General features: G+C 42.1%; 3 protein-coding genes across 3 annotated transcripts; 1 reads left to right on the forward strand and 2 right to left on the reverse strand.

The window, feature by feature from the left end:
* Positions 1–3,687, forward strand: LOC128708081 (choline transporter-like protein 1). Its single transcript, XM_053803039.1, has 8 exons — positions 1–66; positions 132–245; positions 1,430–1,549; positions 1,766–1,872; positions 1,936–2,422; positions 2,506–2,874; positions 2,943–3,323; positions 3,424–3,687. The coding sequence occupies exons 1-8, from the start codon at positions 1–3 to the stop codon at positions 3,685–3,687; spliced, it is 1,908 nt and encodes a 635-aa protein (XP_053659014.1).
* Positions 3,688–5,526: 1,839 nt separating this feature from the next.
* LOC128710254 (nucleoprotein TPR) lies at positions 5,527–19,707 on the reverse strand. The gene is made up of 8 exons (XM_053805300.1): positions 19,542–19,707; positions 13,427–19,218; positions 13,164–13,328; positions 12,146–13,071; positions 7,094–7,458; positions 6,009–6,415; positions 5,753–5,918; positions 5,527–5,687 (listed from the first exon to the last, which is right to left on the reverse strand). Exons 1-8 carry the CDS (start codon positions 19,705–19,707, stop codon positions 5,527–5,529), a joined length of 8,148 nt encoding a protein of 2,715 aa, XP_053661275.1.
* A 1,099-nt stretch (positions 19,708–20,806) lies between these two features.
* LOC128719796 (15-hydroxyprostaglandin dehydrogenase [NAD(+)]-like) lies at positions 20,807–21,779 on the reverse strand. Its single transcript, XM_053813433.1, has 4 exons — positions 21,687–21,779; positions 21,501–21,621; positions 20,994–21,423; positions 20,807–20,921 (listed from the first exon to the last, which is right to left on the reverse strand). The coding sequence occupies exons 1-4, from the start codon at positions 21,777–21,779 to the stop codon at positions 20,807–20,809; spliced, it is 759 nt and encodes a 252-aa protein (XP_053669408.1).
* Positions 21,780–24,214: the final 2,435 nt, after the last annotated feature.

Below are 24,214 nucleotides of genomic sequence, written 5' to 3' on the forward strand. Positions count from 1 at the left end.
ATGCAACAGTTCTGTTGCTGTTTGACCAGCCGTACGGATAAAGTATCACCCGGCGAATCGTTCGATGTAAGTATTTCGGGATTTCGATAATTGAACAATTTTAACTGAATGTTTTCTCCTTCTTCTTCAAGCATTCTAAATCACCTTCACCAAGCAGCCATGAGTCGATTAATGTATTCCGATCGGAGCGTCAATGTACGGATATACTGTTCATTGCCGTCAAGGCAGCGTTCATTCTGATCTTGGTACGTACAATTCTTGCAGTGCTAATTGGACCTTAAGTATAGAACCTGTGTTTTATTTATTTTTAAATTTCACTTCAATACATTCTTTTAGTAAAAGACCTACTATCTAGTAAAATTGCATTGCACATTCTTCAACGTAGTCATACAATATCTATTCATTCCATGGCATAGCGTATACTATCGTTATTCATCTTCTAAACAATTCACATGTAAGTGTTAGGTTATTTACTTATCAAACACAAAAAAATACTTTGCATTGTTTGTTTGCTGAAGAAGGTACTTCATTTAGAAAAAAAAACAGTTTAGACCCGCTTTAACATCATCAAGCGATTACAAATTGTAACTACCCAACAAACAAACTTTCTCAGTCTATGTGGACGGTTTGATAAAATCGTTCCAATGTGGGTCGTCTGATGACCAATTCTAATAAGGCCAGTCTTCCAAGGGGAGATTTAAACAGAGCCAATGTCCCTATGTCGTATCAATCAGAGCCTCAATACGAATATTTTATATAGCCTGGTAAAATTCATGTTTACATTCAGATCGGCATTATATGACGCTATTTTCTATGAACTATTTATAGTTCAACTAGAAAAACTTAAATATGTCTTCACGTAAAAAAGGTGCTTGAATTTTTTCAATATATAAACAACTACATTGGGATTAGATTTTAAGTCATAAAGCAGTACAGTCTACTGTTGTGTGTTTGATGATTTTTTTAGATGAGTGTCATTCATATGAATCATTACAGGTAATTCAAAACAGAAATCGACTCTCAAAAGATGAATCCTCCGAGCAGTGGTGAATCATGTCCCTTGAAGAAATAAAGTTAAATGGTAGATGGAGGGGAGGGGTCGGACAAACTCATATGTGAAGGTTACACTTGTTGTATGATTGATGAATCTTTGACATAGAGATTCAGATTTCAGTCCAAAGATTCATGGTTCTGAATCAGACTCACTCAACACCAATAAAACTCGGGTTACTTAATGTAAAGGAATTTCACAAATCGTTCGTTTCTAGTACTTTTACACCGAGCATATTTACAACGCGAAGGGCCATAAACGTACTATTTAGTTGAATACATTGTGTGCATAACACCTTTTATCCACTCTCGTTCCTCGTACTACTTTCCTGCTATTTCTCTCATGCTGTATATATATTTGTTATGCCTTTTACCACAGCTGGTACTCATTATCTACTGCATGGCGTTTGGAGATATCTATCGCATAATAAATGGCTACGATGACTGCGCCAATGTCTGTGGTCGCGACAACAAGCCGGACCAGAATCTTCCGTGCAAGGTAACATACATGCATCGTATACAGGCACCGGCAATTGCTAACCTTGGGATTAACACATTCGTTCAACTAAGTGGTTAAAGAAACGGTTAATGACAACGCATCAACTGAAACTTACGTCAACATGTGGGGTGCCACGATAGCGATGGTAATGGTATACCGCGCTGCTCCCGGTACTAATCAATATTTTGTTGTCTATATCTTGTTGGATGTTCACAGGGAGCCGATAGGACGGGCGAGCGATTTTTGCTGGTTGAAGGATCCGGTGTGACGGAAAGCGATCTACACCGCATGTGTGTCGCGAGCTGCGACGAAATCGACGGGTTGTAGGTTACTGTCAACTATTCCCTAGCGACACGATCTCAATATCGGCCTTCCCTTTTCCGCAGTAAACCATTCTTAAATCGTTGCATTCGGAAGCACAACCCAACGGATGAGGTGGCCACACGTACCGGGCTGAAGAACTTCTTCCAAGAAGTATCAGAAGATCTGGAAGCCTGTCATCAGGAAATGCTCTGGCTCGCTGTGATATCGTTCGCGTTTTCCCTTCTCACGCTCTTGATGCTGCGTGTAATACCGGGTCTGATCGTATGGTTGGTACTGTTAGCTGTCGTGCTGGCCTGCACCGCCGGTACCATCTGGCTGTGGTTACGGTGGCAGTACGAATCGGAACAACTGTCAGAAGCCGCGGCTGATTCCGCACGGACGCGAATGAACAGTTGGCTCTACTATGCCATTGCGGCCACTATCGTGACGCTGATCGTGTACCTGGTGATATTGGTGATGCGCAAACGGATCAAACTAGTCGTCCAGCTGTTCAAGGAGGCGGGTAAAGCGATCGCCAGCATGCCATTTCTGTTGGCGGAACCCATTTTGGTACGAGTTTTTTTAAAGATCTAACGCTGTCTAATATCACACCTCGAATGTTACGCTTATTACATCTGCTTTTCTGCCCGCAGACCTTCACGACCATTGCGGTGGTAATTGCCCTGTATGTATACTTTACTGTGTGGATCGAGAGTGCTGGCATGCTGGTAGTAGAAAGCAACAATAGCGCCAAATACGTAAAGGACTCAACCATGCTATTTACACGTTGGTACAACCTGTTTGCCTTCCTGTGGTTTTGCCAGTTCGTTATCGGTTGCCAGCACATGGTGATAGCGGGAGCGGTTGCCGGTTGGTTTTTCACCCGCAACAAGGCTCACTTAAGCAACCCGATCGGACGTAGCTACTGCAATCTGATGCGCTACCATCTCGGCACCGTGGCACTGGGTTCTTTCGTGATTGCACTGGTACAGTTTCTGAGGACGATGCTGAAGCTGTTGATGGTGAGTACACTGCGGCAAATCGGCTCGCATTCACGCATTGATACATCCATCTTGCTTTTTATTTGCAGCACTCGGTACGCAACCCGCAGAACCGTATCACCAGCTTCCTTTTCGACTGTTGCCAGTGTTGCCTGCAGTGCTTCGAGCGGTTTTTGCAGTACCTAACACGCAATGCATACATCCTGACGGCGATGCACGGCGATCCATTTTGTCAGGCCGGCAAAAACGCATTCCGGCTGCTGACCAGTAACGCTTTGCGTGTGTTTGCCATCAACTCGGTCGGCGATTTCGTGCTGGTGCTGGCTAAAGTGTTTGTCGTAGTCGCGACTGGACTGATCGGGGTGGAGCTGATACAGAAAAAGGCAGGCCTGCACCATCCGTACGTGCCGTTGATATTGATCGGTATCTTTGCCTATCTGGTGGCGCATTGCTTTATGACGGTGTATGAGGTAAGCCAATGATCCATAGACCTTGCTAGGTCCCCAATATTATAGCACTTTTCATTGCCTACATGCATGTAAAACATTAATTGTTTCCCTTTTTCGCCAGATGACGGTCGATACCATCTTCCTATGTTTTTGTGAAGATTGTGAGAGCAATGACGGCATAAGCCGCCCATACTATATGTCCCGCGGTCTCATGGAGTTTGTACAGAACTCGAAGAAAGCTCTCGCGGTCGGTGAGAAAGGTTCCAGCAGAACCAAACAGTCGGTACAGGACGGAAAGGCCTGGATGGCCGCAACAAAACCGACCGGCACACCCGGTGGTACGGCTCAACAACGAGCTACGACCATTTCTGAAACGGTAGACTGATCTAGTTGTTTGGCTTACTCGAGCTTAATCGAAGGAGTATCGGGCTGGTTCATCGCGGGATAGTATTTTGTAACGGAGTATGTTTGTGTGACGACCGACTGGATCTCGCCTAGCTAAGTGTTTGCTTTTGCTTTTCCGAAACCTGCACACACACACAATTTTGTAACCATTTTCGAATTTACTTGGCACGTTTTGGAGGAATCAATTTTTGAAACAACATTATTCAATAAAAAGATCGCGTGATGATACAAATTACAATGAATCTTGCCGACTAATGGTTGATTAGAGCACTATACCTGGTTAGTTCACAATTTTCATCCACACCAACTGCCCCATTCATCATTATCTTCTTTGCCTCTGCGAGATTAATGTCCGGCCTTTCCTGGTTACTTCGCTGGTTTCGTTCCACCAGAGACCCTGCTAAAAAATCCTACATCACATGTTATAGATAGGAGATGACCCTTTTGAAGTCGTACAAAATTTCACATCCCTTTGGTCAAAGGTCAACACTGAAAATTACATCCATGATGAGATATGTGCTAGGGTGCTAGCCGTCAATCGATCCTTCTTTACAGTGACTTTCTCACTACAAAACATCTGTCGCAATGGCCAAAACTGGGATTATATATAACCTGTAAAGTCTATTGATGGACGAGGTGTAGTAAGTCCAAATGAAGTGGTTTGATGGTGTTAAGGCGTCTCCCAGTCGTAGTTGTTTATGTTGCCCGAAGAAACGATCGGTGCACGATTCGCTAACCGCCCCGGATATGGCTCCTATCATGTCGATGTCACTCGCGAACCCAAGGAATTTAAGAGAACGGGAGAAATCGTGCCCAGGACCTCGAAGCCTACACTCGCCTCTCACTTTCCAGAGCTATGTTGTGGTCCAAATACAGATGTGAAAAATGCGTCATCGGTTTATCCTAGACACAAATGGAGGGGGGGGGACTTCTACAGGTAAAAGAATCTGTCACGAGTTGTCACCGTAAACAAAATCTTCACCGCTTTGGCAGTGCTAGTCCATTTGCTTATGTAGCTGCTTTCTTAAGCATCAATCTAGGTGGAACTAATAGAAAAGTCCTTCACCATTGCCACGACTTCCATTTTTTTGTAGTCGTTGGATCTGATAATCTAATTCAGGGGTCACCAAATTTTTCTGCCCACGGGCCGCATTGGTTGAAACTACCGTACCATGGGGACCGCTTACATATTAACTTACTAAAGGTGATTTTTGTACCGCAATTTGTAGTGTTTAATGTTTCTAACTAAAACAGTAAATAATATTTTAATTTAAGAACAAATATTATAACTTCACAATCCCTTTATATGGTAGCATTAGCAAAAGTGTCGTGGGCCGCATTGGAGACTTTCTAGGGCCCGCGGGCCGTAGTTTGAAGACCCCTGGTCTAATCGATTGAATAAAATCTATTATAAAGATTACGAAGCCGGGGAGGTATTTTAAACCATGCTTTTTTTCTTTCTCAACTTGTTTGGCACAAATAGATAATTGAGAGTTTGCTTACGCTTCGCATAAAATGTTTTATGATCCAAATATATTTTAAGCGAATCTGATTCTCCATTTTACCATCTAGCAAGTTCATGTATAAGGAAAATAATAAAAATATAATAATGGATCATATAATAAATGTCGAACTAGGAGCTCCTAAGAGAACTAACACTTCTTCTGTGTAATTAGCCGTGATAATCATTCTGATTAGAAAGTGAAAAAGATTTGTCTTTTATTTCGCTTGCTTAATTTCATTTGTGAAAGTTATCCGAGCTCAACATATAATCTTAATTCATATGGTTTGGTGCCTACCTATTGTAGCTGCATTATGCTTATTGATATCGGTACGCGTTATTCATACGTCTTCCACGACCGGTTCGTGGATTCCGGCCTCGACCTTGTTGATGATGTTGTTGTTGCTGTTGTTGCATCATGTGCGGAGGCTGGTAATGCATCGGTCCCGTACTTTGTGAGCCAGGACGGTTGTGTGAGTCTAACAAGAATAAGGATTGATTAGGTAAGCACTGCTTCGAAAAATAATGGTTATACAAAGCTTACCGCTCCCTTCGTTCCACGTTATAGGGGAACGGTTTGCCCCACGATGATTGTAACGTCGACCGGCATGGCGCCCCGAAACATTTGGTGTACCTCGTTGTGTCAAGGTACGCGAACGCGTATTGCTGCTGGGAGTTTCCAATACTTCCGCTTCACTACTCTCTTCCATCTGCAAACAATTTATCAACGCAGTACGATATTAAACTCACGCCACTTACGTTACTTAATATCTCATCATTACTTCAGTCATGTGACTTACCGGTCGGGAAGTGGTAGACAATTTTTCTCCTTCCGAACTGATTCTATCGTCGCCAGTACCTGTATCGGCTTCATTGTTACCGGAACCAGAGGATAATCCACTACCACTGGCGGATCCGGACTGTTGCGCTGTCCGTGACGATGCTCCTGCTATTGCAGTTTCTATATTTCCTGAAGTAGTTGGGGCTGCAGTCGTAGTCTTAGAATCTGCCGTTCTTGTGTCATCGTCCGCTTCAGCATCCATCACTGAAACATCTCCTGCCACACCGTCGTCGACGAGGACATCTTCGTCTTCCCCTAACAGTTCTCGTTCACTACGATCGAGAACTTCCGAACTAGCTGCATCAGTCGCAGCCAGCGCTTCGGAGGAATATGTAGTGCTGGTAGTAGGTTCGGGAATGTAGCCGTCTGCTCGTTTGCCAAGTAAATTGTATCACAGTAATAATTAATTATTAGATAAACACATAGGAAACTAAGGTTCATGTGCTATTTAATGAGTTTTAAGTTACCGTAGAAGGGTAAAAACTGAATTCCGCTTATATCTATCTCTACGAGTACCGGGGAAATGAAAATACGTACTCTTTCCTTCCTTATCAGCCCAACCTAAATCTCATCTTGACCTGCCATTTATGGCTTTCATAGACTTTTTTACCAGTAGCCGGACAATCAATCCTGTGACCGGAGGATTTATCACGATGGGATTTTGGACCATTCCTGTCGTATAAAGATCGGCACCGCTACCAATAAACCACCGGACCATCCCCATGAAAATACGTACTTCTTTAGAAATAATAATTTGTTTTCATTTCTGTAGAAAAAATCGTGAAAAATGCGAAGTATAACGCTACGCTATTCCGTGCATTCGCCAAATTAAAGTTTAAGCGTTGCACGAATAAAAAATCCGTTACTGAAATGAACAAATCATACGACGGATAACCGGACAATCGAGAGGTAAAAGCCGGGAAAGATGGTAGAACCAATAAGGAAATGTATGTACCATTCAAGTTAAATAGAACACCAAATAAAAAGACTGGTTATCGTGTGATATCTAACAGCTAACACTCTTCATTCTACAACATAACTCACCTCCAATACCAGCGCCCGGGACGAGAATATCGGGGACTTGACTTTCGCCACCACCAGGAGATGAACGTTCGATATTATTGGATGGGCCCGCTGCGGCCATTCCTCCCATTGCGATCTGATCGGTACTTGTGGTATGTTGTGGTGTCGTAGGCACACTGCGTCCACCTCCACTACTGCCACCAGCCGTTGCATCTTCGAGCTGTGATAGATCGATTCTGGTGTCATCAATCCCCTCGGGAAGTCCTACACTGCCACTAACCCCACCACTTGTTGGTACCACACCGACTGATTGACGACTGGTGGACGTTTCACTGAATGTAAATCGTGCAGTAGGTACTTGTGGATGGGGCGAACCTACACTGAAACTAAAAACACAAAATGCCGCTGTTAAACATTCACTCAAAGCAGTAAAGCATCGCTATTCACTCAAATGAATAAAACACACAGTAAATAAAATAATTGTAATCTAGATTAAATTAACAAAAAAAAATGCATTCTGCATTGCATTATTACGGCAAGCCGTGCAAAGTCTATAAAAAAACGCATATTAAATATACATTCTCATTCATTTGATTTAGATATTCAGTAAATGGTTTCCTTCATATTCATGGCATTATTATTATCGCATGATCTAAAACATACCCATTATATGGGTTTAAATTAAATTAAAAGTACATTATACCATAATTCTGTTGCTTGGAATGCATTTTCGGTTAAAAGTAAATCGATAAGGCACAATTAACCAATAGCAATAACAATAAATAGTACTACAAAACGGTAAATGACAAGACACAAAAAGAAATAAGACAGCATAATGGAATTATGATTAATAAAGGATGATCATTTTCAAACTTCTCTTGCAAAAGTTAATTGCATGATTACTTGTTGTAAATCTTTGAATCTCTCTCAATCAATGTCTCATGTATATACATGCAAGTTTAAAACAAAGGTTGTAGCAAACAGCCAACATCATAATGCATGCGTTCGGATAACGTTTTTCTTAGACGTTCTGTGGTCAGAAAAACAAAGGACTGTATCATTCATACCTGTCGCGAACGATGCTGTCCGTATACATTTAAGCTATCACACTAATTTTTCTTTCCGTTTCAAAATGTCCCATTTGTATTATTAGAAGCATGACGATTGTTTATGTATATTGTAGCGATTAATTAAACCTGTGTAATGGCCTAACTTAACAAATATATATCTAAAAATATATATACAGGTAGTCCCCGAAATACACTATTATAGTGGAGCGCTATAATCCGTGAAAGATCCGATTCGCTCTAATTTCCGCGTAAGTCGAATCCTGGTGCAATATCGTTTATATTCCATAATTAAAGATTCGACTTTTTTCTCTGCTCTTTATTAATTTGAAAGACTTTTCGAAAAAAAACATTAACAAAAAATAAAATCAAATGCGTTAAATGACGAAGGAAGAAATTTCCAAACAATTTTCTACCTTTTTGCCGGAATTTTGGGCTAAAAACTAACTCAGCTTTCAAATTTCCACAACGCGCGTATCTCCAAATCTGCGTGTAAGAGGAACCGTATATCTCGGAGAATGCCTGTATATATTGCTGCTGTTTGTTCCTGGACTTAGTTCGCACACCGCTCCATCTAACTTTAACAAGATCAGCTATAGACATCTAAAAGAATTAAAATTATGCGCGCCGTTATTTACAGCAATGCGCTTCATTTACTTGAAAGCGCTATGGTAAAACGAAGATTTACTCAAATGTGGATGGTTGAGCGATGAACGTCTGAATAGTTTTTTTTTCTGTGAATAAACTAACTATTTGTTATATACAGTAAACCTAGTATAAACCAATAGTTAATTGAGCTTACGCTTATTTCTTTGAATTATCATTTAAGCCTAAGTTATAAAAACCAAACAAAATAATATACAACAAAAAGACTGTTTGGTAACAGTTTCATTGATTGATAGTTATATATAACAAAAGGTATGAGGTTTAGCCGGAAAAAAAATTCTTCCTGCTCAGACACTCAGTTTAACCAGCCGGCAAGATCACTTTTGTTTTGAAGATTGGATAACATTGATGCCAATACTATTGCCTATCATTGCTGAAATAATCTAAATTTTTCCGCCCAGTTTATCAAGCTTGACTGTTCTAATAGAATTCTCTCTAAAGCTGAGTTGAAATGTTTACATTTCTTTTGCCAGTTAGTATCAAACACTCAGCGTATACTTGGAATGCCAATATCGTTAAGTAATGCCTATTAATCTCAACAATAAAGAGAAACTTTACAATAAGTAACGGCGTTCAGGTTTTCTCAAGTGCGTAAACTATATCAAGTGGCTTATTATAATTTAAAACTACTCTATGGTGTGTTTCCCTCTTTCCCGTGGGCGATGTGCCTTTAACTATGGCCTACGGCGAATGCGAAATTGCGAGAACAGAGAAAGAGAGAGATATATAGTTAGAAAGCAACATATTGATTTAAATAAGATAATGAAAAGAACAGGATATTTTTGAACAGAATCATGATATAATGCATTTTCCATAGAACTATCAGTAAGGTTCTTTAAAACATTCATTTATCGTGGCGTACCGACGATATGGTGACGAGTACAACACGCATTAATTGTAATTAGTTTAATTCATTTTCAATGGGAAATATATGCACTACGGAATCTGTAGTCCATAAAGATGAAGTAACCCTAATTGGGACAAGCAATCATTAAGTCACTATCACATTACATAAACAAGATATTAATAATGTACTGTGTATGTATCGCTAGTGTATTATTGCGCTCCGTGTAAAACTAACCAACATGATGAGGTTTTCACTGCATGCAAAATTTATATAGATTCATTGCCAACTGATTATATTATGCCAAATATACTATGATATTATTCCGATTTTTTTAAACAATAAAAATAATTACTTTAAATTTCAGAAAAATATATAATATATAATTCAATCGTATTGATTATTAATTTTTTTTTTCTGTGCTGCAATCAAGACAAAAAAGCATGAAAGCCTTTTTGCACACGAAGGGCATCTTCATGCTTTCTCATGTCAGCTACAGAGCAAAACAATACAGTCTATTGCGATGAAATTGTAGATGGATGTCGTATTTCTGTAACACTAGCAGACAACGAACCAGTTGTTAAAATACGAATTATAGTTGTTAATTTGTATTTTGAAAAAGGTTTATGTTCACAACGGCTAAACGCAAGTTCATCTTGATTATTGCTGCAACGTATTTTTTGTTTCTTTTCATTTAGTAATGCTCTAAGATTTTGTTGATTGATGAATGATTGTGTTGCCGTAACCGACAGCAGATCTAGTCGTGGTAACATATTGCATATGAAAATATATGAGTGCTTATAGTCCAACATAGTACAACGTTAACAACGTAAATACAAACGTTTGTGATTCGAATGTTCAGATTCCGACACCCAAAAAAAATGTGCTAAAAAACGTATTAACATGTTACATGTTGATAAAACTATTAAAGCGTAAGGATAGCGTATATAAGAAAACAAACCACCCTCGCGATTACCCAAATTGTAATCAACAATTGCATTGAGTCAAAAAAAAACGTCTTGAAAACAAACTAGAAACATTACCACCTCTCGACATTTAACTTTAACGCTAGAAGTATCAGGAATTAGACGCATCCAATTCTCCCATGACCACAAGCAGTCAAAATTATAACCTATTACATAATAAATAAAAAACCTTGGTGAAATGATAATATTTGCAAGAGTATTGAATATATACATAAATATCATGCATTAACTAGAATTACTCAACCAGAAAAAACATTATTGGAACGTACCGGACTAGTCAAAGTGACTATCCCAGTTGGTCTGGTATTAACTACATGTTAATTATCACTCAATAAATCCAATTCCATGCAATAAAAATATCATGAGAAACATTTACCCATTCTTAACAAATAAATAGGCAGATATTGTTGCTTTGTAAAATGAATATTGTATGAATTGAATTTAAATCATTTTATGATTATGGATAAGAAACCCAATTATGACTAGACCCCTAAACATTTTCAGTATTCAGTATTAAAATATCATCTTGGGTAATACTGGGCGATATTATATGTTGTTAACAATCAATCCTACGGGAAATTGATCCGGATGGGATTTTGGACCGGTCCTGTAGTGTCGTGTGCGCTGCAACCAATGCACCACCGGATCGTTCCAATATGACGTTTATAGAACACGTACGTATTTATAAGCATCTAATTTCAAAATTGCGTCAAAAGGTTCCTATAATGGTAATACTGTTCGTAACATTTCGCCGTAAGCGTTCCAATTATGGCTATAGTCTGTTTTCAAAGCAAAAACTTGATTCGTGATTTTTAGTTAACGCAACTCGGCTGTGAGAAATGTATCGTTTCAAGCAAAGCAAAACATGAAGCAATGCCAAACGTCATACCAACTATGCAAATTTCGCATAGTGTCATAAGTGGACCTCCGAAATTAAATTATACCAATTATGAACACACGAAAAAAATGCTCTTTTACGATTGAAGTGTGCATTTTTTTTATGTGAACCGATACCGAGAAAATATAATAATTTACGTCCTGGTGTTCTTTTTAAACCAAAAAAAAAAGATCCAAAATCGCTTGTATTTAACTGTGTTGTTTACAGCAAAAAGTGAAGAATTATCAGTCATTTTGTCGGCAAACATTAAAAGTGGATTATTCTACATATATAAGTGTATAGCGTAGAAATAATGATGCAAAAATGTTAAGAAAAGTCAATACTTTATAATTAAAATGTATCCGTAATTGTAAAATGAGCATTTCTCATTTTAGATGGAATAAAAAGCCCATGTCATACTATTACCATAATTGGATCGCTTACACTAGGCATTTTACACTCCATGACAAAATAAACATCATCAATAGATTCACTTTTCATTAACTAAATAAAATCATACATAAAAAATCAGTGTGTATATATGTGTATAATGAAAGAATATGATCATGGCAAATAGGGTCATGCTGGAGGCTACTAAAAAGTGAATTGAGGCTTACGATTCAGGTGTCTTACCCATCAGTTCGACGAGGAGCATACAATGTCGGTGTACTCGGCACAATACGATCGTCCGCACTTTCGTGATGCTCATAGTTCTGTTGCATCAATATGAGGTGTGACGTCTGCTGCTGCTGGCGACCCAGTGGATTTACTACTTGGCGTGCACTACCACCGACAATACCACTAGCCGCAGCTCCTTGCGATTGGACTGATGCAGTTCCAGTTCCTGACGATGACGCAGCTGTAGATGGCAGTGGTACCGAGGAAGAGGTAGACGATTGTTGACCGGAGGAAGCTTCACTGTGATTAATACCAGTAGTGCTTTGAATCTGTGGCAATTGCTGTGCATCGTTCGATACATTGCCACCGATGCTGGAACTCGTACTTGCGCCGCTCTCAATAGGAGATGACGACGGCATGGATGTGGATGGACCGGCAACAGCAACTGAACTTACTCCGGCAGGCACTGTTGTGCTGCTGGTGCTGCTAGTGTCGACATCTTCCGTCGTATCCATCGGGGTCGTGTGTTGACCTGACGTCTGTTTCGCTGGCTGCGTAGACGATGATGTGGAGGATGTCGACGTAGAAGTGGTAGAAGTTGTGCCACAAGGATTCGGTATTTCATTATCTTCATCCACATCAACCTCATTATTAGCAGACTGAATATTGTTATCCTCGTCAATGTCTGGACCTTCACCCTCGTCGTAGGCTCCAACACCACCGGCAACGCCCAACTCTTCTGTCTCATACACATCGAACGGACCATCGTCCGCTTCTGCCATACCTTCGTCAGCCATGCCGACGTCTTCCTCCTCGTCTTCCTCCTCATCGTCATCGTCATCTTCTCCCTCGGAATCTACCACAATGATGTCGTCCTCTTGATCGCGTTGTGACGATGTGGGTACTTGATATTCAACATCCAACCCAGATTCACTGACACCCTACAATAGGAAATATATTGTATCAATAAATGACTTTGGCCCACCTTAACCTAGAATGATTTTATTCGCCATTTACTTAAGTTTTCCATTACCTGAAAACCATCTACTGCTACTTGCACCATACGGATACGTTTTTTTGCTGGCGTTGGTTTAATAGCCAACTGTTGCCCAGCGTTATCTGTTGAGCTGTCGCCTTCTACATCGCGCGGACGTTTATGGCCGGCCTGCGTAGTGGTTACCGTATTGCTAGATGAAGCCTGATGATAAACGACACGAAAGAAAAAAAAAAACAAATAAGTCCAAGTTTGCTTCTGATATTATTAATGCTTCCGATTATAGTATAATGGCAACTTACTTGAGGAGTTGATTGCAGTTGCTGCTGCTGCAGTGGTTGTAATTGCAGCTGCACATTCGCTTGTTGCTGTTGCTGCGGAAGATGTGGTTGTGGTTGCTGTGGTTGCAGGGATTGTTGCTGGGCAACTCCACCTTCAACATGTGGCAAAACCATGGCTACAGCGGCTAGCTGCACCTGTTGCTGCTGTTGTTGCGGAGCCTGGTCGTTACTACTCATTTGCGGGGTATTTTCTCCCTCTGCGTGGGGGGACGTGCTGGAAGACGATGATGAAGAACTTTCAGCAGTTGAAGTCGAAGCTGTGCCCATCGGAGGCACCGCAGCAACTGCGACACTAGCTGAACTCGTTGCTGGCATGTAGTCCGTATGCGAGCTGGTTGGCGAAGATGCTGTGATCTGTTCGTTTAATCCTAGCACATTGGTAATGCCAGTACCACCACAGGTGCTACTGCTGCTAGTAGCCGTCACACTGTGCACTTGCTGCTGTTGTGGTGGAACAAGAGCCGTTGTGAGGCCACTGGTCGACGGCGTTCCGGACACACTAGCGGATGCGCTGCCTCCGCTGCCTGCTACCGATGATCCGGAGCATCCCGATGAACTGCTTCCTCCTGCAGAAGCAGCGCTGTTGCTCGTCGCTGCTCCAGCAGATACACCAACACCGGGCGCCGGTGATGTTGATACGGATGCCGATGCTGAAGAACCCTGCACTATGGCAACGTTCGTGCTACTGGTTTGGCTAGTTGGTAACACAGCAGCTGTACGACTACCCACAGCCATTGGCCGGATGCTAGCAAGCGGTGTTTCGCTTACTCGGCGTGGTGTGACCGTAGCCGACTGCTGTTGGCTTGGTCCGGCCATTGGTTTAACGTTCGCTGTGCGTAGACTTTCACCTGCGGGTTTCTCCGAAACGCCGGTGCCGCCTGCACTCGTCGTTGGTTTGGCCACAGCCTGTTGCAGTCCTAGCTGTCGATTCAATTGGTTCAGTCGAATCGTAAGCTGCTCGTTTTCTCGAGTCAATCGACTGATTGTATCCTTGCTTTCGCGATCTGCATCTGCAGTCTCTTTTTCACAACGCGTCACACGTCCTTCATACTGTGCCTTCAATATATCTGTTTCCTCGCGCATTTGATCCAATTGCTGTTGCAGCTGGCCCTTCACAGTATTCAACTCGCGTGTCGCATTATTCTTTTGCTCCGTAAGTGTTAGGATACGTGTTTTCGCTTCTTTAACAACGTCCATGCTACGTTCAGCCTTCTCCAGTTTAGCACGCAGCAACTCGTTCTCTTTCTTGAGCGTATCGATTTCTTCTGCAGCCGATTCAACTTGTTTCCGCATATCTTCCACGTCCACAGCATTCTCTTCGGTCGCTTCAGCAGCAACAGCTCCGGATGCGCTTGCATCAAGCGTAGAACTTCTCGAAACATTAGCACTTTCCGCTGTATCCGTTTCCCGTTCATCAACCTGTTTCTTCAACTCGTTAAATGAATCCTTGTAACGTTTGGCAATCTTTCGAATCTGACTTTCCTTGAGTCGCACCTCGCCGAGTTGTTCCTCTGTTGTCTTCAGCTTTGCTTTAAGCGTATCTAATTCAACAGTTTGGGCCGCCGTTGCCTCCAGATCGTCAGTTAACTTCTTCACCTGCACATTGCAAGCGTGCAATTGCTTGCTGACCGAACTCAGTTCACCTTCGAGCCTCGCCCGCTCAACCTTGTGCGTATTTAGTTCTTCGTTGGCGTGCTTGAGCAAATCCTTTTCGGCAACGAGCATTTTGGCGAGATTTTCTCGTTCGGTCTGCATACGTTTCCAATCGTCTGAATTTATTTTTGATGAGCGTTCTACCAGCGACGTCATACGTTGCCGCTGACGGGCAACATCCATTCGAAGGGTCGTGTTTTCATTTGTAGAAGATTCCAGCTTTACTGTCAGCTCTTGCACCTTCTCCTCCAGCGGGAATAACTTATCTTCAGCGTCGAGCAAACGTTGGGATAACTCTCGAACCTTCTGATTAAGACCGTCCCGTTCATCCCGTAGTACCCGATTGCTATCCACTATCGCGTTGTATGTATCGAGCTTGCGCAATATCTCCTCATGTTTGGCCGCTGTCACAGTAACGGTATCTGTTTTCTCTCGCATTTCCTTCAGCTCAGCTTGCACTTCTTCGTACTTCTTTTCTAAGATCATTAGTTCTGACTGTATGCGGACATTCTCCGAGCGTAACATGTCCGACCGCGCTACCGCAATATCCTTTTCTTTACGAAGGTATTTAATAATTTGCAGCAATTGTTCGACGGATTGTTTTTCTTCATCGTTCAACGAACGGTTCAGAATGGAAGCATCTTCACCCACCATAGAATTATCCGCATTCGTTGATTCCGCTTCAGTAAACGTTTGGTTCTGTGATGCTGCGCTGATCGATAAACGAGTACCTAGGTTTTGTATCTGATCGTGCAATGCTGCATTCTGCGAGTTGAGGTTACTGAACTGTTCCTCCAACTGGGATAATTCAGTGCGGAGCTTTTGTTCTCTGTTGTTCCAACATTCTTCGCCTGTTTTCAAGTGTTCTTGTGCTTGATCGCGTTGTTTTTGTAGTTCTTCGAATTGTGTTTGCATCCGCTGCATGTCCTCTTTCAGTTGAGCCAATTGCTGAATATCGCTGGAATGTTCAACCATTTCGCGTGCATACTTTTGTTCCGCTTCGTGCAACTTTTCTGCTAATGCATTGCAATTTTCACGAATCTCACGCAGTTCGCGGGCTTGATCGGCTACCTTTTCCAAGGTAATCTTAAGTTCCAGCTGTACCTTATGCAGCTCGGAATCCTTGTCGCCGGTTGTAAGCTTAGCACCAGTTATTTTTAAAGACAGTTCTGTTTTCAGCTCATCTATTTGGGTGCGCAGATCTGCTTCACTCTTTCGCAAAGCCGATATTTCTTTTTCGCTCGATTCCTTTTGTTGATTGCATAGCTCGGTCAAATCGCTTAGCTCTTTTACTGTGGAATCGGAAAGTTCAGCATACTTTTTAACGTGCTCTTGCGCTGTCGCTAGCTGTGCTTGTAGCGAATTCACTTCCACGGCGCTCTCAGCCAGACTGTTCTCTAGCTCACGAATCTTTCGTTTCGCTTGAGTCACTGGATTGTCTTCGTCGTTCGGAGACAATGATTCCTGAAGCTTGCGCTGAAGATCATCGACTTTACGCGATTTGATTTCTAACTCATTACGCGTGTCACGCAATTCTGCTTGATGTCCCTCTGCGATGGCAATTTCCTCTTCCATTCGTTTCTGCGCCGTTTCCACCTGTCTCTGCAGACAGGCCAATTGCTCACGGTATAGATCTTGCTCCTCTTGCAAGCGTCGACGCAAGGCTGAACACTCGCGGGATGTTTCATCGAGGCGTGACTCCAGCCGCAATCTTCCTTCGTTCTCCGAACGCTCCATGCTGACCTTAATCATTTCGAGATTGTTAAGCAACAGATTTTGGTTGCACCGTTCGCGGTTTAATATTTCACGTTCCGTTCGCAGCCGCGTTTCGCTATCCTTCAGAATTCGACACTCCTGCTTTAGATTTTCCAACTGTACTTCGGCGCGTGCAAGTTTCGTTTGCGCGCTCAACGCTTCTTCCTTTAGGTACATGATAGATGCTTCATGTTTCGCAATAGTGCTTTCATAATTACGATTGCGTTCTTCAAGCGCCGTAATCTGACTTTTATACGTCGTGATATTCTTCGATATTAGTCGATTCTGCTCGGAGTTGAATTCGTTTGTGCCCATCAGCTTCACGTTGTTGGCCGACAGTTCGCGGATTTCAGTGCGCATTTTATCCAGCTGCTGATTTGTTAGCACGTCATTGGAGTGTTTCTCCCGTCGGTATGACTCAAATTCTTGTTTTACAACACTCATTTCGTGCTGCAAATTCTGATTTTTGCTTTCCAGTTCAGCAACCTTACGATCTTTTTCTGCCACGGCTGCGGCTAAACTGCCGCTATTGTTATCGTTTGCTGTACTACTGTTAGCCAAGGGTACCTCATCCAAACCGTCCATTAGCGTATCGCCCTGCAAGTTACTTCCATTCATGCTAGCTGATTTGAACCCAGGATTATAGCTACGCATCGCATCATGATACATTTTCTTGTAACGATCTCGTTGCTGACTGCATTGCTCAAGCAAATGATAATGTTTGTCCACTGTGTCCTTTAGCTCGTGGATCCGATTGTTGCATGCTTCCAATTTTGCCTCATACGTCGCTGCATTCATCGAGTTTTGGACCCTTTCCAGTTCTTCCACTTTTATACCGAAATCTCGAATAATTAACAGCAACCTCATATTGTTACTCTGAAGAGTTTGAATATTGCTAAACGTTATCAGCTCCTTTTCGACGTATGGATTCAGGTTAAAAGTATGATCCGCGTCTTGCGTAGCTACACCATGTTGCATTTTTTCTACTTCGTTCAATAAATGACACACTTGTCGGCTGAGATCGGCGCGTTCTAGGTAGAATTTTTTATTTTCTACCTCCATCACGCGGATCTTATTCCGCAGTGCCGCAATCTCCGCATGTAGCTCTCCGCTTTGCGTGATCAAATTATTGAGTTGTAACGTTATTTCTTCGTTCGCCTCCTTTAAGTTTTGGTTCTCGGTCTGCTGGCGTAAAATTTCCGGTGCGCTTTGTTCCAACTCTTGCAAGATAGTCTGTGTCTGTATTTTCAATTTTTCATGCTCTTTCTCCTCTTGTTGCAGTTTTTCCATGGTGCGCACGTACAAGGTGTAAACTTCCGTCGATGACATTCCGGTCTTCAGCATGCGGCTGGTAGCAGCTGCAGACGGTGCAAGCTTTTCCACGGCGTGTTCCACATTTTCTTCCCGAGCTTCGGCGAGCAACTCGTTAGCATGTTTAAGCTCTTCTCGCATATCGCTAATCGTCTTGTCTCGGTTTGCAAGCTCATCAGCATGTTTCAACTCGAGTTGCTTCTTCTCGGTTTCGATCGTACCGCAGGATTCCGTCGCTTCGTTAAGCATTTGGCGCAGGGCAGTAATTGCGGATTCCAGTTCTTTAGTTTGTTGCATATGGTCGTGTTTGTCCTGCTGCAGTAACTCACACAAGCGGTTCTGAGAATCCAGCTCCTTGCGATAATGCTCCATCATAGTGGACATTTCGTTGCTAAGCTTCATGTTCTTAGTAGCTAATTCCTCGACCTTTGATGACAGCTCCACATTTTGTTCCGAAACAAATGAGTTCGTTTGGTTCGCAATTTTTAACTCTTCATTTTTCTCCGTCAGCTTAGCTTCCATTGTGAGGAAATTTATGTTCTGATCGCGTCGAATAGCTTGTAGTTCGCGTAATGTCTGATCCAGGTCCTGGGTTAGCCGAGCGATCTGATTGTCGCGCATCGACAATTCCTGATCCATACGCTTTTCCTTAAACTCGAGACTGTGTTCTTTGCTTACAATCTCCTCCAATTTGGTTAATGCTTCACATTTGGCCGCGTTGGTGGATTTAATTTTCTTCTCCAGCTCGAGCACGTCATAGTGTAACCTGTCGACTTCTAGCTCTTTGCGCTTTAATGCACTGTCCATGGTGTCACGTTCGGCCAGTGCTTGATTACGCTCCTTTCGGAAACGGTCATTTTCAACTTCATTTGCTAAGAGCTTTTCCTTCGATTTTATAAGCTCTTGTTTTACATCTTCCAGCTCTATGCGCATTTCTTTGACGCTCATCTGCGAGGAATGGTATTTGGCAGATTCATCTTCTACTTTCAACGTCAACTCTTCTATTTTCCTCTCATAGTCGGTTTTCATGATGTCTACAAAAATAAAATCAATTTACACATGCATTAAACGTTTTGTATTGATACAGCATCGTAATATGTACATATTCAGGGTATCATCTAATTGACAGTGTACAAAAATTGGCATACACCAACTTAACCAAACAAATTTGCACACGTCAAAGCGCGTCCATCGCTACGCATTTCTAGCGGGATTGCTTTGACAGTTCAAATAAAGGGAGGAGGTAAGAGGTAGGGGAAGAATTACGATATTATGGGAGTATAATGTGGATGCTGATACCGAAAAAAAAAACCTTTATTCTAGGGCAGACATTACACCCAAACCTACAGTCACTTACCTAAGTCAGTCTTGGTAGTTTCACATATCGCTTTAGCCATGAGGAATTCCTCAAACTTTTTTTCCAACGCGTCTTTGATCTTTTTAGCCGACGCTTCCCCGAGCTGCTCCACCTCTTCGGAGGTCAAAATGGTGTGCAAAACACCTGGTACTTGATCGACTTCCATATTTGCACAGTAAACTGTTGAAATATGGCGTCACTAGGGTACAAAACTATGGAAATATGAAATTCGGATAGAGAAACGATTGTTCGTCGTCACAGTTCTTGCTGCTACTGCCGCGCCGCTTTGACAGCACCAATCACGCACACATTCACACATCGAACGGAAGAACAAAGGTAGCCAGGTTGACCGGCATCTTACCTGGGTTCGTCCCACAGAAAATTTGGTGTCTTTAGGTAAAACTTTTATTGAAACGCTGTTATGTTATGAATCACTTTTCTGAAATTAACACTTTAATACTTTCACCACCAATGGTGCATATTCCGTTTGATGATTCCGCACACACTTACACACATATACAAAACAGTTCATAGGATGCAGGCAGTTTTAATTGGAATCTGTACAAATCGTACTGAAAAACACAAGCGCCGAACCGAACGCTTGCTCCGACGTCTGTCGATGGAATGAACGGATCATTTATTTCCCAGCAGCTCGCAACTGTCAAAATCTTCCGACATCGATCAATCGACGATCGTAAAATCGACGAAAGTGGAGAAAAATTAAAATGTGCGCGGTTCAGTATGCTGGGTAATGTTATGGCTGATTGTAGGTTCAAATAAACGTATATCACATGTTTCGTTAAAGCTAAACTATTTCAAAGAACCTATTCGCAGTTATAATACTAATTACGCATTACACTTTATTTTACGACAATGTTACCGATTGAGTCATATCAATTTTGTCTTACAATATTGAAATTCGTGTCGGTTGTTCGTCTTGCTTGATAAGTATGTATATCAAAAGCGTTAGTTTTTCTTTTCAATAATATCCTGCGCAACATGATAATGCGTTTGAACAGCATTTGTCCCAAATCAATGTTGTTTCGCTACGGATGTATGCGCTAATGTGAGAACTGAATGCACGATGGGTCAATCATCGGTATAAGTACAGTTTGAATGGATGATGCATTAAGGATTTTTTTGTTAATTCGGACTGGAATTGCTTATGATAATATGCTGTCGAGTTTGCCATATGCTGCTTGTAATCATGGTACTGTGATACGAATCGAAAGCGCTAGTACGAAGAATGTGTTGTAGGATGAGCTTTAGATGCTACTGTAAGGAATCTCTTTCGCTGGTTTGCCTCCTGATACCAACCAGATGGAACCGGTAGGTGCATTTTTTAACAACGGTATCAATTCTTTGGCCACATGCTCCATTCTGAAATGTTAGGAACGATTACAAACTGTAGAGTCGAGTTTTAAAGCACTCATCCGTATGGTGTTTACTTACCTTTGTAACTGCACACCATTCATATCCAATTCTTTGGCTTTCTCAAATGCCGGCGACATGAAACGTTTGTTGTGCGATGATGAATTCTCGATTGGTCCTGGACAATAAGCAAACGCTCGCACGTTGGTGTTGCCATAGTGGAATGGATCTCCACACGCCTTGGTCAGACCAAGAATGGCATGCTTAGTTGCGGTATAAATAGGGGTAGATAACTGTGGCTTGACGCTGACTCCAGATCCAATGTTAACCAGGACACCACCCTCTCTACCTCTGCTTTTGCCCATAAACTTTTGGGCTAGAAGTGTGCCTCGGATGGCACCGTTCAGGTTTACATCGACCTCGAGCTCCCAGAAGTTATCATTCATGATTTCTGCGTTGTTTATCACAATGTTGACCTCCTGGAACATGCATACAGTGTACTCGAACGCTTCTGCGGATGGAATGACAAACCCCAAATGTGTTAAGCATTTCATTATCGTGTACTTGTTTCAATATTTAACACCCTACCTTCGAACTGCACATAATCAGTAACGTCGCAATGACAAAATAACACCCTTTCTCCATATTGTTTTTCGAGTTCCTCCACGGTCAATTCGCCGGCGTCAGAGTCCAAGTCACATACAACAACCTGTGCGTAGTAGTATTCATCTGAATGTAGAATATTTCCTAATTAAAAGTGTACGCGTCGTTTACCTTTGCTCCATGCTTTAACAATTCCTCGCTGAACGCTCTTCCGAGCCCGGTGGCAGCACCAGTCACGAGCGCAACTTTATTTTTCAAGTCCATGTCTTCTCAAACGCTGAAATGCACTACTTTCTTTCCACGAATTGTTGCTGCTTGGACTGGTTCACTCAGAACGGAGTGTAGCGACTGTGTAATGATTCACGGAACTGACCCCACTCCCGGGAAAATGTAGACACACCCCACACGGTTTCAGCGCAAACCACACGAAAAAAACCCTTTGATGTGTGTCCGCGTTTTGAACGTATTAAGAAAGATGAATATTGGACACGAAACTTTAGAATGCAATCGGAAGGGCCGAACCGAAACTAGCAGGGAGTGAAATTGGAGAAGGTCGTTTACGGAAGGGTCTAGCAAAAGATATCCTGTGTCGTTCACTCCACACAATGTCTATATACCTGCCGATCCTTGTTCCTGTCGGTTGTGCGAAAAACAACACACACAGAACAATCTACAAGTCGTTTGCCACCCACCAATACCAATGCAGCTAGTTGGGGTAGGATAACGTTTCTAGGATACTGTGCCGCAAGGGGAAATCTTGTAGTGCCTGTGGTGTAAATAAAATTCACTGTAGTGAATTTAATTAACTTTATTTTCCAGAGTAATGCGGATTAAAGTTTGATATGATATTCAGTCACGTATAAAGTTCTTGCATCGGTTGCATATGAGGAACATCGAATTTTTAGTAACATTCATTTTAAACATGTTTATAAATCATTTTGTGTACCAAACACGTTTATTGACGCACACGCATGCGCCTTGATTGTGCAACCATTTCCTTTGAATGTTTAACATTTTTTCCTATTGTCAGTTGGGCATAAGGACAAGAATTGGGCAATGATTCTTTAGCTATAACTACATTTGTATGAGCAAAAACTTATCTTAAATATATTGTAATCAAACATGGAAATCTGAATACAAATTTTCCATGTTTGAAATCTCGGATGCGTTAAATTTGCTTGAATTTTAATCGCGGGCACAAGTTTGCTTTAACGTCGAATAAATCCCGTTGTTTCTCTATGGACAGGATCGGATAGATTCACATTGGATTGTGGTTGGTGGGCATCCGACAGATGGCAATTTCATGTTTTCAATAATTAATTATAACATGCTTTTGCATGTTTCATCGGTTCTGAAGCATCTTTACGTTACATAAATGTGTGTTTTTACGCTTAATCGACTTTTCTACCAAGGGGAACTGATACGCTGATGCTCCGATTGGATCTAATCTGTCAAAATGAATTCAGACAAGTATTGATACAACCTCTGATTTGACAACGCTCGGTGAAAAGCGTCGGAATCCCAAGCAACGACCACACTGTGCGTCAAGTTTCGGCTTTGTCGGTTTGTAGATCAAAAGCGAGAAAACGGTCGTAAATAAAACAATTTCCAGGAGTTTAATAGCGCTATAAGAAAATTAAGCACCTTATCTGCAGTCAAAAGCAATGAATTTGCTCATCATGGAACATGACGAAGAGACGTAAACAGCGCACGAAGCGAACTGTCATGACGGTGAAGCAAAACGCACAGTTCGCTCATTGTGGTCGTTCCCAGACGAGCGATGGTTCATCAACGGAACGCTCGAGCATAGTTTTGTGGCAGACTTGCGTACACACAGTGGCTGAAAATCGGGACACGAAAACAAAAGCGGCTAGCATCAAGCAAACTTCAATCCGGTGGAAGTGATCCTGCTCCGGAATTTATTTTCCTTTACCCTTGAAGATTGCAACGCGTGCATACGTGGTCGTTGGGAGTTTCCCTTTTTTAATGCTAATCTGCATTATTTCGCCAGTAGTTGGTGTTCGAAAGCCAACAGAAAAGTAAAGTGTACGCGTTTGCGCTTCCATTTGGTAGCCAGTTTGGAAATTGGCCTCTAGTGTAAGTGTACATGTGTGTGTGCGTGCGTGTTTTGTGGTGGTTCGCCCTTTTTCCGATTGGAAAATTGCGTTTGTTTTGATCAGTATCACAGGCAAGTGCGAAGGCGAACGTATAAAATTCTTCGTGTGCGTGTGCGAGGGATTGAAACGATCGATGGTGTAGTTGTTTGCATGTGGTGTATACGCGTTCAGCAAAAGAATAGAATTAGCAGCACCTACCGCGTTTTTATGCTGGATCAAACGAAAGGGCGTTTCGACGGAAGTTGTAGGCAAGCTTTCTGCGGCTGGCGTCATCAAACCAAGTGTTGTGCTTTTGTAGTTCCAATCACGAATTTTGCTGGCTGAGAAGTAACACTACGCCCAGGAGCAGAAGATGCTTTCTGTGCATGCCGGAGCATAATGCAGTGCTACTTGGCTTATATAATGCAGTTAAATTAAACTAGTATGTCATGAGAAGGATTACCGACATCAACCAGCTTCGATAAACAAGTGCCTGTAAGCTGGTGGGCGAGAAAGTGTGGAATAACAGCAGCAGCAAATCTAGCTGACGATGGCGCGTGGCCTGTAACAGCGTGTGTGAAGAACCTTTATCGAAACGCGGAA

The sequence above is a fragment of the Anopheles marshallii genome, chromosome 2 (genome assembly GCF_943734725.1).
Source record: "Anopheles marshallii chromosome 2, idAnoMarsDA_429_01, whole genome shotgun sequence".
In the NCBI taxonomy this organism is placed as follows: domain Eukaryota; kingdom Metazoa; phylum Arthropoda; class Insecta; order Diptera; family Culicidae; genus Anopheles; species Anopheles marshallii.

Excerpts from the sequence above, each read along its gene's own strand:
- LOC128719796 (XM_053813433.1), bottom strand. The coding sequence starts at position 21,779 with ATGGACTTGAAAAATAAAGTTGCGCTCGTGACTGGTGCTGCCACCGGG. Across the intron at positions 21,622-21,686 it reads TGTTAAAGCATGGAGCAAAG|GTTGTTGTATGTGACTTGGA; the intron begins GTAAACGACGCG and ends TACTACGCACAG. Across the intron at positions 21,424-21,500 it reads TGATTATGTGCAGTTCGAAG|AAGCGTTCGAGTACACTGTA; the intron begins GTAGGGTGTTAA and ends TTCCATCCGCAG.
- LOC128710254 (XM_053805300.1), bottom strand. The coding sequence starts at position 19,707 with ATGGAAGTCGATCAAGTACCAGGTGTTTTGCACACCATTTTGACCTCC. Across the intron at positions 6,416-7,093 it reads CCCGGGCGCTGGTATTGGAG|ACGGCTACATTCCCGAACCT; the intron begins GTGAGTTATGTT and ends GCAAACGAGCAG. Across the intron at positions 5,688-5,752 it reads AACGTGGAACGAAGGGAGCG|ACTCACACAACCGTCCTGGC; the intron begins GTAAGCTTTGTA and ends TATTCTTGTTAG.
- LOC128708081 (XM_053803039.1), top strand. The coding sequence starts at position 1 with ATGCAACAGTTCTGTTGCTGTTTGACCAGCCGTACGGATAAAGTATCA. Across the intron at positions 1,550-1,765 it reads ACCAGAATCTTCCGTGCAAG|GGAGCCGATAGGACGGGCGA; the intron begins GTAACATACATG and ends GGATGTTCACAG. Across the intron at positions 3,324-3,423 it reads GCTTTATGACGGTGTATGAG|ATGACGGTCGATACCATCTT; the intron begins GTAAGCCAATGA and ends CTTTTTCGCCAG.